Genomic DNA, 15,716 nt, shown 5'->3' with positions numbered 1-15,716 from the left:
TTCATATTCATTCTACTGACAAAAATCAATTCTACCCCTAAATAAAAATTGAAAACAATTCCCCAATAAACTTCATGCAAATCAATTCAAAACATTCTACTAAAAGTAAAGGCAACTTATTACTTAAACCAGCCTAGAAAATTGAAGAAAAAATGCCAAGCACAGAGGTTCATGCCTGTAATCCCAGCATTTTGGGAGGCAGAAGAGAGAGGACTGCCTGAGTCTAGGAGTTTGAGACCAGACTGGGCAACTTGGTGAGACCTCGTCTCTACAGTAAATCAAAAAATTAAGCTGGGCACGGTGGCTCAGTCTATAATCCCGTGCCTTTGGGAGGCTGAGGTGAGTGGACTGCTAGAACCTGCGGGTTCGAGACCCACCTGGGCAACTTGGCAAGACATCATCTCTACAATAAATTTTAAAAATTAGCTGGGCATGGTAGCATGCGCCTGTAGTTCCAGCTACTTGGAAGGCTGAGGCAGAAGGATCGCCGGAGCCCAGCAGGTTGAGGCTGCGGTGGCCAGGAGCAGCCACTGCACTCCTGTCTGGGTGACAGAGTGAGACTCCAACTCAAAAAAAAAAAAAAAAAAATTGGCCATGCATGGTGGCATACCTATAGCTCCAGTTACTTGGAAGGCTGACATGGAGCAAGCCTGAGGCTGTGGTAGCCATGAATGGGTCACTGCACTCTTGCCTGGGCAACAGAGATAGGCTCCAACTTAAAAAAAAAAAAATTGAAAAGTATCTTTCAACATAGAATAACAGTATATTTTATGGCCTGTAGTAAATAACTTGGGAAATAAAATTTTTCATAAGAACCTTAAAATTACAAAAAATAGTAACATCAGGCATAAAAAGCATTCCTTGAACAACTCAATCAGTGAATTTCTCACTTTATAAAATGGAGAGGAGAGACTCACATAAATGCATTCAAATATTTTATGATTAGTTCTAAATGTTTAAAATGATCAGACTTGCCAGGCTCAGTGGCTCAGCCTGTAATCCCACACCTTGGGAGGCTGAGGTGAGTGGATTGCCTGAGCCCGCGAGTTCGAGACCCGCCCTGGGCAACTTGGTGAGACCTCATCTCTACAATAAATCAAAAAATTGGCTGGGAGTGGTAGCACGCGCCTGTAGTTCCAGCTACTTGGAAGGCTGAGGCGGAAGGATTGCCGGAGCCCAGCAGGTCGAGGCTGTGGGAGCGGCCACTGCACTCCAGTCTGGGTGACAGAGTGAGACTCCAACTCAAAAAAATAAATAAATAAAAATTTAAAAAATAATAAAATGATCAAACTTGTTTTATATCTGACCATAATCTGGCTCAAAAAAAAATGTCTTAATTATTGATCTATTGCCACCAAAACAAATAAACAAAACAACCACAATGTAACATGAGAGACAAATACGAGGAAATGCTAGGTTTTTGTTTTTTGTTGTTTTTTTTTGAGTTGGAGTCTTACTCTATTGTCCAGGCTAAAGCATAGTCCCATGCTCACAGCCACCGCAGGCTCAACTTGCTGAGCTAAGGCAATCCTTCCACCTCAGCAGCTGGAACTATAGGCACGTACCACCACACCCAGCTAATTTTTTTATTTATTGTAGAGACCAGGTCTTGCCAAGTTGTCCAGGCTGATCTCAAAACCCTGGACTGAGGCAATCCTCTTGCCTCTGCCTCTCAAACTGCTGGGATTAAAGGCGTGAGCCACCACACCCAGCCAGGAAAAGTTAGTTTTCATCATATCAAGTTGAACGAGCCTGGGAAAAAGAACTACAATTTGGCCTTCTTTCAAATGTCCTATTTATCTCATGATGATCTTCTTTCAAGAAACAGCATATACTACGATAAAATATTAAATTACGTAAGGAATATGCCTTCCTGCTGAAATGAAATCCAAGTATGTTTCCCAATCTAGTAACTCAGAATAAGATAACTACTCAAAGAGACGATAATATTTCCAGAACTACTTACAAAATTTTCAAAATTCTAACACAATAATTAACATTATTTTTATTATGTTTTCATTTAACACAAAATAAAGCTGCCAACAAGAACTGTGTGAAGAAGCAGAGTAAAATTAACTCAAATAAATCTGATACTAATCACTATCCATTCTGTAGCCCCTAAAACCAGCTTCATCTCATTGCATAGGCGAGATAGTAACAGCCAGGCGTGGTGGCTCATGCCTGTAATCCCAGTACTTTGGGAGGCCCAGGTGAGAGGACTGCCTGAGCCCAGGGGTTTGAGACCAGCCTGGGCAACTTGGTGAGACTATGTCTCTACAATAAATCAAAAAAATTAGTCTGGAACAGTGGCGCGCACCTGTAGTTCCAGCTACTTGAAAAGATCGCCTGAGCCCAGCAGGTCAAGGCGGTAGTGGCCGTGAGCATGCCACTGCACTCCATCCAGCCTGAGCCACTGAGTGAGACTCTGGCTCAAAAAAAAAGAAGTAAACATCCAAATATATTTGCTATGACTGGGGGGGGGAGGGGATTTTTTCTGTTTAACAATGAAATGGCAAAAATGAGGGAAGATGGAATTTTTTTTGTTTTAATCCTACGATGAAATTTATGAGGTAAACTTCTAAAAAAGACCATTCTGTCTTTTCCACAGAAACAAAGGAATGTCCAACAGAGAATAATTCAAGAAAGAGGAGAAAGCTACAGAAGCAGTATGTGAGTGATAAGCCAGAAAATTATATTATAAAGTTGTTCTAATAATCTTATTTGAAACATGGCACTGAAATCTAAGCTTGTGGATATAGTTTTTTTGTTGTTGTTGGTTTTTTGAGTTGGAGTCTCACTCTGTCGCCCAGACTGGAGTGCAGTGGCCGCTCCCGGCCACCGCAGCCTCGACCTGCTGGGCTCCGGCAATCCTTCCGCCTCAGCCTTCCAAGTAGCCAGAATTACAGGCATGCGCTACCACGTCTGGGTGATTTTTTGATTTATTGTAGAGATGAGGTTTCGCTGCCCAGGCGGGTCTTGAACCCGTGGGCTCAGGCAATTCACTCACCTCAGCCTCCCAAAGTCGCGGGATTACAGGCTGAGCCACCAAGCCCGGCGTGGATATAGTTTTACTTCCCTTGAATGACGTCAGCAAAATAAAAATAATCCTTCACACTTTTCCCTTCACTAAGATTATTTTTGTTAATGAGCTTTGTGTTTGTGAACATTAAGAGTGAATGAGTAGTAGAGTTTGAGCATATGTAAAACCTTGGGTTCTGAACTCACTTTGGGAAAGTCCATTTATCTACAAGTCTGGTTCCTGGTCTGTAAACATGTTAGACATTCTGAATTACTCAAAACTCTAAATTTTTTTATTCTATTTTAAAGGTTCACTGGTTATGGAGATCTATAAACAGTATGACTACAATCTGGATTTGATAACTATAAGCTTACCACATCAAAAAATATTCAAGAATCCAGTCACCAACCAAGCCACTAATATAAATTTCTAGGATTATACAGAATATTTCGGTAAGGCCATCAGAAAACACAGGTGAACTATGCAAAACAAATACAAGGTATTACAAACCATCATGGCGGTGATCCATACCACAGCATGTCCTATATCATAAGCATTTGTTAAAAATCTCGGGATTAACACTTGACTGCTTCCCACTGGGAGGTTCAAGCTTCTCAGAATTCTCGTAAATATCTTTAACAAGAAAAAAATTAAGAATATTTTCAGGTATCAAAATAATTCCTTAAATAACATTGTATGTGTTATATGTTAGTGTTATTGAATATATTCCCATTTTTCCATGGGGTTTTTAAGCAAAATTACATACGTAACATTAAAAATTACATATTCACATCAATAGATACATTGTATGACACTCTGAGGTCACAGGCATATGGACATAAAGCAGCTGTACCCAAAAATCAAGATACATGAGATATTTAGAGTTAAACACAGATACCCTGGTTAAACATTAAATGTTTACTCCATTCTGTTCCTAAATGCAAATAATTTTGTCCTAAGCTCCTATTCCAAGCCAAGGATGTACAGCAGCACCAACCTAAATACAAGCATCTTCTAGCAGATTACTTTCCCTCTCAAAATTTTAATGTCTTGACTTGATTTTTCCTAAGAATTTTTTTTTTTTTTTTGAGTCAGAGTCTCACTCTCTCACCCAGACTGGAGTGCAAAGGCACACTCACAGCCACCGCAGCTTCGACCTGCTGGGTTCTGGTGATCCATCTGCCTTAGCCTTCCAAGTAGCTGGAACCACAGGCACGCGCTACCATGCCCAGCTTATTTTTTGATTTACTGTAGAGATGAGGTCTTGCCAAATTGTCCAGGCTGATCTTGAACCCATGGGCTCAGGCAATCATCTTACCTCGGCCTCCCAAAGTGCTGGGATTACATGCATGAGCCTCCACACCCGGCCTAAGAATTTACATTTTAATCAGTCACTTAATTGCATTTGAATACAATTACATTTATATTTTAAATCTGTCATTACTAATAGGTAGGGGGACCAAAGGTAGGGAAAAAAACAATTCTCCTCCTCAACTTCTAATAGCCAACAACAGAGCAAGATAGTACAAGCAAAGGCAAACAGAACATTTGCCTTCAGCTGCTCCCCAGCCCTGCTCTAATGTAAGCGTGTGCTTCAGATTCACCTGGAAGCCCACCCCAGCCCTAAGGAAGCTCCACAGGTGATTCTACTGCAGGACTAATAACAAAGACGCAATTTAAGAAACACCACTCCTAAAGACACTCTAGCTTGGTATACAGCAAAAAAATACATAATGTAATGCTGGGTGTGGTGGCTCATGTCTGTAATTCCAACACTTTGGGAGGTGGAGGCGAGAGGACTGCCTGAGCCCAGGGATTCTAGGCCAGCCTGAGCAACCTCATCTCTATAATTAATTAAAAAATTAGCTGGGTGTGATGGCGTGTACCTGTGATTCCAGCTACTTGAAAACTGAGGTGGAAGGATCACCTAAGCCCAGTGAGGTGGAAGGATCACCTAAGCCCAGCAGGTCGCGGCTGTGGTGTCCGTGAGAGTGCCACTGCACTCCAGCCTGGGCAATAGTGAGACTCCAACTCAAAATAAATAAATAAATAAAAATATAAATATATATATATATATATATATATATATAAATGTGATCTAAAAAGTGGGCAATACTCTAGAGTAACAATCAAATACAATATACAAAATCTGTTGGAAGGTATAAATGTATGAGGCACTTAATAATATACTTAGGCAGGGCTCGGTGGGTCAGCCTGTAATCCCGCGCCTTTGGGAGGCTGAGGTGAGTGGATTGCCTGAGCCCGCGGATTCGAGACCCGCCTGGGCAGCGAGACCTCATCTCTACAATAAATCAAAAATTAGCCGGGCGTGGTAGCGCATGCCTGTAATTCTGGCTACTTGGAAGGCTGAGGCGGAAGGATAGCCGGAGCCCAGCAGGTCGAGGCTGCAGTGATCAGGAGCGGCCACTGCACTCCAATCTGGGTGACAAGAGTGAAACTCCAACTCAATAAATAAATAAATAATATAATATACTTAGTACTGGCTAGGTGCAGTGACCTCAAGCCTATAATTCAGCACTTTGAGACACCTAGATAGGAGGTCTGCTTTATCTCAGGAGTTCAAGAACAGTCTACACAATAGAGCAAGACCTTGTCTCTACAAAAAAAAAATCAAAAAATAAGCTGGACATGGTGGTGCGCACCTGAAGTCCCACCTACTCAGAAGGCTGAGGCAGAGGACCACCTGAGAAGGCTGAGACCATCTCGATCGTGTCACTGCACTTCAGCATGGACAACAGAGTGAGATCTTGACTCAAAATAATAATAACAATAATAATAACAACAGGCCAGGCGCAGTGGCTCAAGTTTATAATCCAGCACTTTGGGAGGTCCAGGCGAGGGGAATGCCTGAGTTCAAGTGTTCGAGCCCAGCCTGGGAAACCTGGTAAGACCTCGTCTCTACGATAAATAAAAAAAAATAAGCCAGCCATGCGCCTTCAGTTCCAGCTACTTAGAAGGTTGAGGCAGAAGGATCGCCTAAACCCAGAAGTTTGAGATCGAGGCTTCGGTGGCCGTGAGGGTACCACTACTCTCCAGCCTGGGCAACAGAGTGAGACTTTGACTCAAAATAATAATAATAACAACATCAACTAAGTACTTCGCCAATTATTCAATCTGATGTCTATAGTTCATGTCTTGCATAGGTTAAGACAAACCACACACTTATATCATTCCTTAATTATGTTCCAATTACCTTTTAAAACTAATTCCTGTAAATTACTTATGTTTTTACTAATGGTCAAACAATACTTTATGTAGCACTTGGAATTAGCATACAAAAAACACTTCCCCTTTATGACATAAAGTTGATGTCAGTGCTGCTATAATTATATTCCAATGTTCTTAATTACCTTTGGTACATACGGATCCCAATCTATGTACCCTATATTATCTGTAGCCAATCGCGCAAAGAGATTTACTAGTTGCTGAAAGTAAACAAAAAAGACAAAGTTAAGTATACACATGTGTTTTGTTTTTTTTTATACCATCTAGGTTTGTGTAATGTTGTTGTTTTTAAGTGCCAGAGTCACATTTATCCAATTGTTCTTTCACAATTTTAATTCAATATATAGCTTATGACCTAGTATTTTAAAAACCTCCAAATTTAAGTTTTGATTCATGTCACACATTTAAAACCAAATGCAGTCAAAATGCTTCTTAAAAAGTAAAATTGGCTGGGCACAGTGCCTCAAGCCTGTAATGGGAGTTAATGAGTGAGACTCTGACTCAAAAAAATATGCCTCTTCTGGCCAGGTGCGGTGGCTCAGCATGTAATCTGAGCACTTTGAGAGGTCATGGCGAGAGGACTGCCTGAGCCCAAGCGTTTGAGCCAAACCTAGGCAATGTGGTGAGACCTCATCTCTACAATAAATCAAAAAATTAGTCAGCTGTGATGGCATGTGTCTGTAATTCCAGCTACTCGGAAGGCTGAAGCGGAAGGATCGCCTGAGCACAGCAGATCGAGGTAACGGTGGCCGTGAGCATGCCACTGCACTACAGCCAGGGTGACAAAGTGAGGCTGTGACTCAAAAAAATAATAAAATAAATAAATGACAAAGCATCATCCACAATGCAGACAAAAAAAAGAAGATTTTAACCCAACAAATATGCAAAAAACATTCACTCTATGTCCAGAACCATGCTAGTATGGGTACCAAAGAAAACAAACAGGGTCTTTCACAATATGCTTCTACTTCTAAATATTGATAAATATTAATAAAAACTAAAATAAATGTATAGCTCTGTTGGAACACAATGATTAAATGAAGTAAATAAAATGAAAAGGAACTGATCATAACATTGCTAAGTCATTTCTAAGGAACTCAAGTTTTACTTATTCAATTATCTATTCCTCTCCAAACTAAAAAGTATAGGACAAAAAAAGAGATACTCACCCCCTCCCACTGTGGGAGATTTTGCACTGAAACCCAAAGGCCAATTAATTCATCAAACCAAAGTCTAAAGAAGAAAAATGTTGTTATGAATAGCAAGTGATTATACAAAGTGGTTCAAAGCCAGGAATCCTTTGTATTTTTTAAAATCAATCATTCTTACTGATAACTATACAATCCAGAAAAAATAAAAACTACAAATAATAAAACAAAGGAGTAATTCTTGTGTGAACAGTCCCTTTCCAAGGTATTTATACCAAACAATGTGATCTCACCTATCAAACTTAAATTTCATTGTTAAATATTGTCCCCGTTATTTAACAACTGTTTACTCCTTCCTTTCCTCTGCCTTTCTCCTTTATCATTTCCTGTTACTTACTTGTTCATTCTTCCAGTTTCCCCTTTCTTTTTCTACTGAATTCTTAAATTAAAGCCCTCATATTACTTGGCTTGACACACAAGTGTTACTCTCTCTTTACTTACACTCTTAGGTTTAATTGTTTTAGCCTTCACACACTTCAAGTATTACAAACAATGGCTAAGTTTGCAAAAAATAAAAATAAAAATATTACTAGCCGGGCTCGGTGGCTCAGCCTGTAATCCCGCGCCTTTGGGAGGCTGAGGTGAGTGGATTACCCTCGCCTGCGGGTTCGAGACCCGCCTGGGCAGTGAGACCTCATCTCTACAATAAATCAAAAACTCAGCTGGGCGTGGTGGCGCATGCCTGTAATTCCAGCTACTCGGAAGGCTGAGGCGGAAGGATCGCGGGAGCCCAGCAGGTCGAGGCTGTGGTGGCTGGGAGCAGCCACTGCACTCCAGTCTGGGCAACCGAGGGAGACTCCAACTCAAAAAAAATAAAATAAAATAAAATAAAATAAAAATAAAAATATTACTTTACTAGTTTGTATATCTGTATTTCCTGCTGTATTTTAGAATTTGCCAAGTGTATGTACACACACACACACACACACACACACACATATACTTACTTAAAACCTTTATGATGAAGTTCTGGAGGAAGGGAGGTAGGAAGAAATATTTCAAAGTAAGTGATGGCCTTTTGCATTGTTACATCAAAAGGGCACATTAAAGGCCGCCATTCTTCTAGCATCTCAGCTGTGGCATCTGCTGGAAAATATCTAATACAAAAGAAAGTTTTCATGTATCTGATCGTAGGCTAAAAGCTCTACAACAGCAATATATGACTGACAAAAAGGGGGAAGTGGGGAATGGATTTAACACACTACAAATGTTGAGTTAGCCCGCAACAAATACACATTTTCACAACACAAAAGTAAATTTCACATACACTTGCAATAAGGTCAATTCTCTTGTCTAAGGGACTTTTTAAAAAATGCTATAAAGTCGATAAAACTCAGAAAAAATACACCTGACTCAAATCACCTACAAAATTAAATGGCTGTTGTTTTACTTCCTTTGTGATATGTAACAGCAATTGAAAAACAATCTTGTCATATAGAATCTAGTCTATACAGATAAAGGGCAGTCACTAAGTGAGAAAGAGAACATCAACACAGCAAGTTCTAGGCATCTTTGGATAAAGCATTTACCTTCACTAGACCACAGAGTCTTCCTGTATACAAGAGAGGACTGAACTAGATAATCTGGTACTACAGGATCTAATACTGTATTCTGCAATTCTATGATATGGGTGGGAGTGTCCCTGGTACAGAGATTTACAAAATTAAAACACAAAGTGTACAAACCAACACAAAAAGCAAGAGCAAACGGATAAAGAGGACACATGCATAATTACTAAATACACCTTTAGAGGTTTATTTAATTTTAATTTTTTTTAAGAGATGGAGTCTTACTATATTACCCAGGTTGGACACAAATGCCTGGGTACAAGTCATCCTCCCACCTCAACCTCCCAAGTAGCTGGGACTATAGGCTGCATCCTGCCTATACTCACAACTGCAACCTGCCTTTATAGGCTTTAAATAAGGAACAGCATATGAAAATTCTGATTCTTCCTTAAGAAGCTAAGAAACCCTTCAAATCTACTTAAAGATTTGGCCTACACGTCATACTATTAATCCTATTATATATCTTCATACTCCGTGTTAATTAAAAATCATACTTCACTCCTTTCTTTTATGTGAAAAATAAAATTCCAATTCTAGCAATACGAGGAACCCCCCCAACAAAAACCAGAATTTATTTATAAAAAATTGTGTATTCTTACACATTTAAACTTCAGTCACCTTCAAAGTACTCTCGTTTGATGCAACACACCTACTGAGACACTTTTTCCACTCCTCAAAACAGGACTTTGATGCCTTTTAGTGCTTTTGTTGTTTCTTTGCTTCACCTCTTTTATATCAGCAAAACATTTCCCTTTGAGGATTTTTTCATTGGGGAAACAAAACAAAAATGTCCCTCAGGGCGAGATAGGGTGAATAGGGAGGGTGGGGCATGGGGGGGCGGGGGGAGGCATGCCATTTTGGTCAAAAAGTGAACACTCAGCTCAGTGTGGGCAGGTGCGTTATCATGGTGGAAGAACGCAGCTTTTCACAACAACACTAGCTGGTACACTGATGCCAATAGGTTCCTAGAACACTTATCTAGTCAGGGAAGCCTGTACTACAAGGGGCCCTGCCCTCCAAAAGATAATTCCAGGGTTTTTTGGATCCCCCTACGTACTTCTACCGAGTTATCAAAGTATCTGTGTGCCAGGTCCTTGTGTAAAAAACAAACAAAATAAACAACAACAACAAAAATTCTATATTCTGCCTTCAAGGATCTCATACTTCAAGGATCAATTCCCCTTCCTAATTTTTCTGGGTCAATTTTTAGCCTAGCAATCCAAAATAAAAACTTGAAAATTCTATGAATTCCCTAAGACTAGTAAGTACTGAGGTGATAAGTTTCCAGTGAGGAAACACTGGCCAAGAAGGTAAATGCCTACCACAAATTGTCACTACTCATTGGTGGCTTATGACTCAGGTTAGCTCTTAGTCACTTAAGAAGGAGATATCTTATATTCTAAAAATACATCTGCCCAAGACTGAGTAGTACAGTAGGTGGGCAATAAATATATGATTTATTAAATATCTTATTTAAGACTCATATTACAAGCACATAATATAGGGCTTTCCATTCAAAAGGATTCATTGAATTCATAGCATTTAGTGTTTTAATAGCCTTATAACAAGAAAAGAGATTAAGACATAAAATTAAAATTAAGTTTTATCCAAATTTACCCTTAATCATAAGAATGTGAGAAATTTAAAGTTAAATATTCTGGCCAGGCTCGGTGGCTCAGTCTGTAATCCCAGCACTTTGGGAGGCCGAGGTGAATGGATTGCCTGAGCCCATGGGTTCGAGACCCGCCTGGGCAACTTGGCGAGACCTCATCTCTAAATCAAAAATGATAGAGCGCGCCTGTAGTTCCAGCTACTTGGAAGGCTGAGGCAGAAGGAAAGATCGCCGGAGCCCAGCAGGTCGAGGTTGCATTGGCTGGGAGCAGCCACTGCACTCCAGTCTGGGCGACAGAGTGAGACTCCAACTCAAAAAAAAAAGAATTAAAAATGATACATTGTGCTCAGTGACTAAAATCACAATGTCAGAAACTATACCTTTAATTTCCTCTTCAAAGCATACTAAAGATGGGGAAAAGCTTACAGAAATGAGAGGTTTTATAAATTGAGAAGCTACTTACGGTCGACAGCTTTTCACGAGTGTTTTGAGAACATTCTCTACAGAACTGGGAGGAAGAAAGCCATTTAATAATTAGATTGGTATATTATAAGAACACATCTAAGTTAATAAATATCTCTAAGATACGCTTATACATTCAGATATTATCTGTTTACATATAATAACTAATCCTTCCCTTTCATACAAACAAACTGTAAAGATTAACCACCTAAAGTCCTTAATCTACTCTTTCCTTTGCCCTCATTTTGTTTTCTCTGCTATGAACTAAAGGGGAAAAAAATTATACTGAGAGAAGCACAAATCATTTCTAATATTTACATAGTAGGCAGCAATGACCATAATTATCAACACATGGAAAAGTATGCTCAGTGGCTTAAAACATCAAATAATAATTTTTATTAAAGCACCATTACATCAAAACACAAGGAGACATACCAAAATCTGGTATGTTTCTATCAGCAACTGCAAGAAGTTTGCTTCTGTAACCAATTGATGAAAGCTCTATAACCCTCCAAAGCATTTTACTGCCAGCAACAATGATCAAAAAGAGCAACAACCATCTCTTTGATCTGCCACTTACAATGTTAGTTGAGTACCATTAAAAACTATAACTTACTTTCCAATATGTAGGTATCTCAAGTGAATATAGGAGACCAACAAAATCTGTGTATGAATTTATAAACAATATTTCTGTTCTAATGAAAAGGTCAACATGCACTGCTTTGTAAACAAGACCAGAATGGAATATTTAAAATATTAACCATACCACAATCAAAAGAGGTCAACTACAAACAAACAAAACAAACAATGGGCATTAGGTAATTTTGAACTGGAATTTTAAATGCATGTGTGACTGCTTATGGTACAATACATACAAGTAAAAATAAAAGAACCCAAATATCAAAAAACAAATAAATATAAAGGAAAGAGGTAACTTTCAGGCAGTGTTTCCCCACCTGACACATTCTCATTAAACTTCTTGAAATGTTAAGTCCAGAAGACTATCCAACTTCTTTGAAAGCTTAAGAAATAATCTAAGAAATTCCAAGGAATAACACAAAGCCAACTCAACAAAAGTAATCAATACATTATATAACCAGAGAAAAAACTATAATCTCATTACTAGAAGCTGTTGGAATCCTCTCTAATTTTAAGACTACTTCGAAAAATTAGCTGAGGAAACCGGGCTATAACTCATGAGATGGCTTCTAAAATAAAAAAGAGAATAGCACGGCCAGAGAGTCATAATAATTATTTTCTCTCACCATCAGAGAGAGGTTCTACTTTCTTTCACAAAAAACTAAGCAATTCAAAACCACAGTTTAGAGAACACACTAGTAAGAAAAGCACAAATTTCTGTTCAGTCACATCTAAAGCGCCTATAGACCACAGTTATGGTTTCTAAGTGTGGACATTTCCAAAGTGCTTACAACAAGGCTGTTTTTAAGTATTTCTACATACTGTTTATATTTATATATTTATTTATTGATAATATTCAACAAGCATTTTTTTTTTTTTTGAGTTATAGTCTCTCACTCTGTTGCCCAGGCTGGAGTGCAGTAGCATGCTCACAGCCACCACAGCCTCGACTTCCTGGGCTCAGGCGAGCCTTCCACCTCAGCCTTCCAAGTAGCTGGAACCACAGACACACGTCATCACACCCAGCTGATTTTTTGATTAACTGTAGAGACAAGGTCTCGCCATGTTGCCCAGGTTAGTGGGCTCAGGCAATCCTCTCACCTCAGCCTCCCAAAGTGCTGGGATTATAGGCATGAGCCACTGTGCCTGGCCTCAACAAACATTTTATATCAGGACAAAGTGCACGTGGGTAGTCTTTTAGTTGGAACTGAAAAACCTCATTTAGTAACAAATTACAGAATTAACAAGCAAGGTCTAAAGACCCAACTGGTTTCCAAACTAAATAGCTCTATTTAAATGCAGATTTTAAAAAGGCAATTCTAAAATGGTAAACTGCCCATGGAATAAGCAAGAAATACATAATTCTACCAGTTCCTAACGTTTGTGTTCTCATTAACTTCACATTTACTCTACTGGTTCTGTGCCAAGTCCTCTGAGACACAGTGCTACACAGAAAACCTGCTGTTTTCACAAGTAATTTCCCAATAGCAACACACTTTCATACAATGTCAAAATGATTCTAGAAAGTAAGTCATAAAAGGCTGCACAGCTACATGTTTTCTCCAGTTCCCTACATTCTTCAGAACAGAGGTTAACTGTAACACCTCATAGCATCCCTTCACTCAGAGGATAAGGGTATGTGGAAGTGTGCTTTAAGTCGTCTAAATAAAGTCAATTTCAACCCCTCCTTATATATAAGGCCTGTACCGTTGGATTTATGCTCTTTATCCAGAAAAGGGTACAATCTCTCTAACCTGTGATATCTGTATAGTGACCTTTTGTGATTCTTGTAATCTCTCAAGATGAAAGGAACAATGTTTCTGTTTAAAAATAAAATAAAAGGTTAAGACTAGATGCTACCAGACTATATTTCACTAATTTTTAGAGGGAGTGAATAATCACTACATATTTTCCAATCATTGGAAATTTATAATATTAAAGTGATCACAATTCAAAACACTATTTTTTTAAATCAAAAGGGATATACAGAGTGGTTAAGCTTTGGATGGCTTTTCTCATATCCTATTTCCTCTTAGGAAAGATATGTTAAGTTGAAAAAGAAAACTATAGTAGAGCATGTAATGGTTCACAGTTTGGGCTTAGAGTCCGATCTAAATTTGAGTATCAGTTATGCCACTTCCTAGTTGTATAACCTAGAGCTCTGTTTTTTCATCAGTATGAATAAAAATACCTACCTCTTATTGAGTTACTACAAAAATTAAATGAGAGACTGTATAAAAAGCAGTTAAGTGGCCTAGAATTAAGGATAAATGTTAATAATCATTTCATACTTAATCAAAATAAATTGTACTGAAATTTTGGCCAGGCTCAGTGGCTCGGCCTATAATCCCAGCACTCTGGGAGGCTGAGGTGAGTGGACTACCTGAGCCTGCGAGTCTGAGACCCACCGGGCAACTCGGTGAGATCATGTCTCTACAATAAATCAAAAATTAGCCGGGCTTGGTAGCACGCCTGTAGTTCCAGTTACTTGGAAGGCTGAGGCAGAAGGATCGCCAGAGCCCAGCAGGTTGAGGCTGCAGTGGCCTGGAGCAGCCACTGCACTCCAGTCTGGGTGATAGAGTGAGACTCCAACTCAAAAAAGAATTGAAATTTTGTACTTATTTTGCTCTTACATTGCATCTACTTACTCTGAGTAACTAATAATTTATGATTTAGGAAATCATATATAAATAGGAAATTCCAGGCCGGGCATGGTGGCTCATGCCTATAATCCCAGCACTTTGGTAAGCCGAAGTGGGAGGACTGCTTGAGCCCAGGTGTTTGAGATCAGCCTGTGCAACACAGTGAGACCTTGTCTCTACAAAAATCAAAAAAAATTAGTCTGTACTATGCGTCTATAGTTCCACAGTTACTCAGGAAGTTGAGGCAGAAGGATCGCCTGAGCCCAAGAGGTCGAGGCTGCGATGAGCTGTGATCATGCCACTGCACTCCAGCCTGGGCAACAGAATGCAACCCCCCCCAAAAAGAAAAAAAAAAAAATTCCTCCCCAACCACCACCTATTATTAATGACAGAAAGTGAATTCCTGTCCCAATTCTTAAGCTCTTGTTCCAATTTCAACTAATGACTATGTGTGAATTTTCCTCTCTGGACCTCGATTTTCTTATGATGACATTATAAAGTAAATGCCAAATATGCAGCAGATAAGCCTGAGGAAAGGCAACTGTCTTAGTCTCCAGTTACTCTAATTACTGAGATAGTGAACTTATATAAACTTAAAGGCTTATGTCTCCTGCCTCCTTGGCCTCATGTAATATCAGGGCAGCATTAATTTCTAAATCAGAAAAATGTACAGTAAATGGTAAATGACATATCCAAGACAACAGTGAAGTGAACTACTCACAGCCAGAAGTACTTGCAGCTTCATTTGACAATTCTTGAACTAAAATTTAACTTCAGAATAATCATATTTTCTTTTCAATAAACAAAATAAGAAAATAAAATGGGAAACTGCAACAATGGCATATTTCAAATATATCTGCCTTCATTCCCTTATAATTTAATAGTAACTGTTTATACAGTATTTTTCTTAAGCATATACCAGGCACTTCATTTAGAAGTCAGTTTTATCTTTTTCTCTAAATCTAAACAAATCCAACCACAAGCTAGTCAAACATTATTCATCTCATATCTAACCTTTCAACATCTAATATTGCTCAGTTAATAGTAGTCATTTTTCAGTCACTTCCCTCACAATCAGGATCAAAATAATTTCACCAAAAAGAACGATATCAACAAAGCATAACATTTTCATCACTGAGGCAGCATTAAAAATGGTTTTTCGGCCGGGCTCAGTGGCTCAGCCTGTAATCCCAGCACTTTAGGAGGCCAAGATAAGTGGATTGCCTGAGCCCACGGGTTCGAGACCTGCCTGGGCAACTTGGCGAGACCTCAACTCCACAATAAATCAAAAATTAGCCGGGCGCGGTAGCGAGTGCCTGT

At 39.1% G+C, this 15,716-nt stretch overlaps 1 protein-coding gene across 2 annotated transcripts in view; it reads right to left on the bottom strand.

Annotated features, from left to right (window-relative positions):
• The window catches only part of PSME4 (proteasome activator subunit 4), a 120,549-nt gene that overhangs the window by 80,267 nt on the left and 24,566 nt on the right, over nucleotides 1-15,716 (bottom strand). The window contains exons 4-9 of one of the 2 annotated variants that reach the window (XM_021718780.1): nucleotides 13,509-13,574; nucleotides 11,117-11,161; nucleotides 8,421-8,570; nucleotides 7,435-7,498; nucleotides 6,391-6,465; nucleotides 3,530-3,652 (exon numbers count right to left, since the gene is read on the bottom strand). In XM_021718780.1, coding sequence (XP_021574455.1) covers nucleotides 3,530-3,652; nucleotides 6,391-6,465; nucleotides 7,435-7,498; nucleotides 8,421-8,570; nucleotides 11,117-11,161; nucleotides 13,509-13,574 — 523 coding nt within the window. The remainder of the gene's footprint in view (nucleotides 1-3,529; nucleotides 3,653-6,390; nucleotides 6,466-7,434; nucleotides 7,499-8,420; nucleotides 8,571-11,116; nucleotides 11,162-13,508; nucleotides 13,575-15,716) is intronic. The other variant, XM_008070473.1, reaches the window with a different exon arrangement.

The sequence above is a fragment of the Carlito syrichta genome, unplaced genomic scaffold (assembly GCF_000164805.1).
Source record: "Carlito syrichta isolate Samal-C Ts95f unplaced genomic scaffold, Tarsius_syrichta-2.0.1 Scaffold313443, whole genome shotgun sequence".
Lineage (NCBI taxonomy): Eukaryota > Metazoa > Chordata > Mammalia > Primates > Tarsiidae > Carlito > Carlito syrichta.
This window is presented reverse-complemented; position numbering and strand designations above follow the sequence as displayed.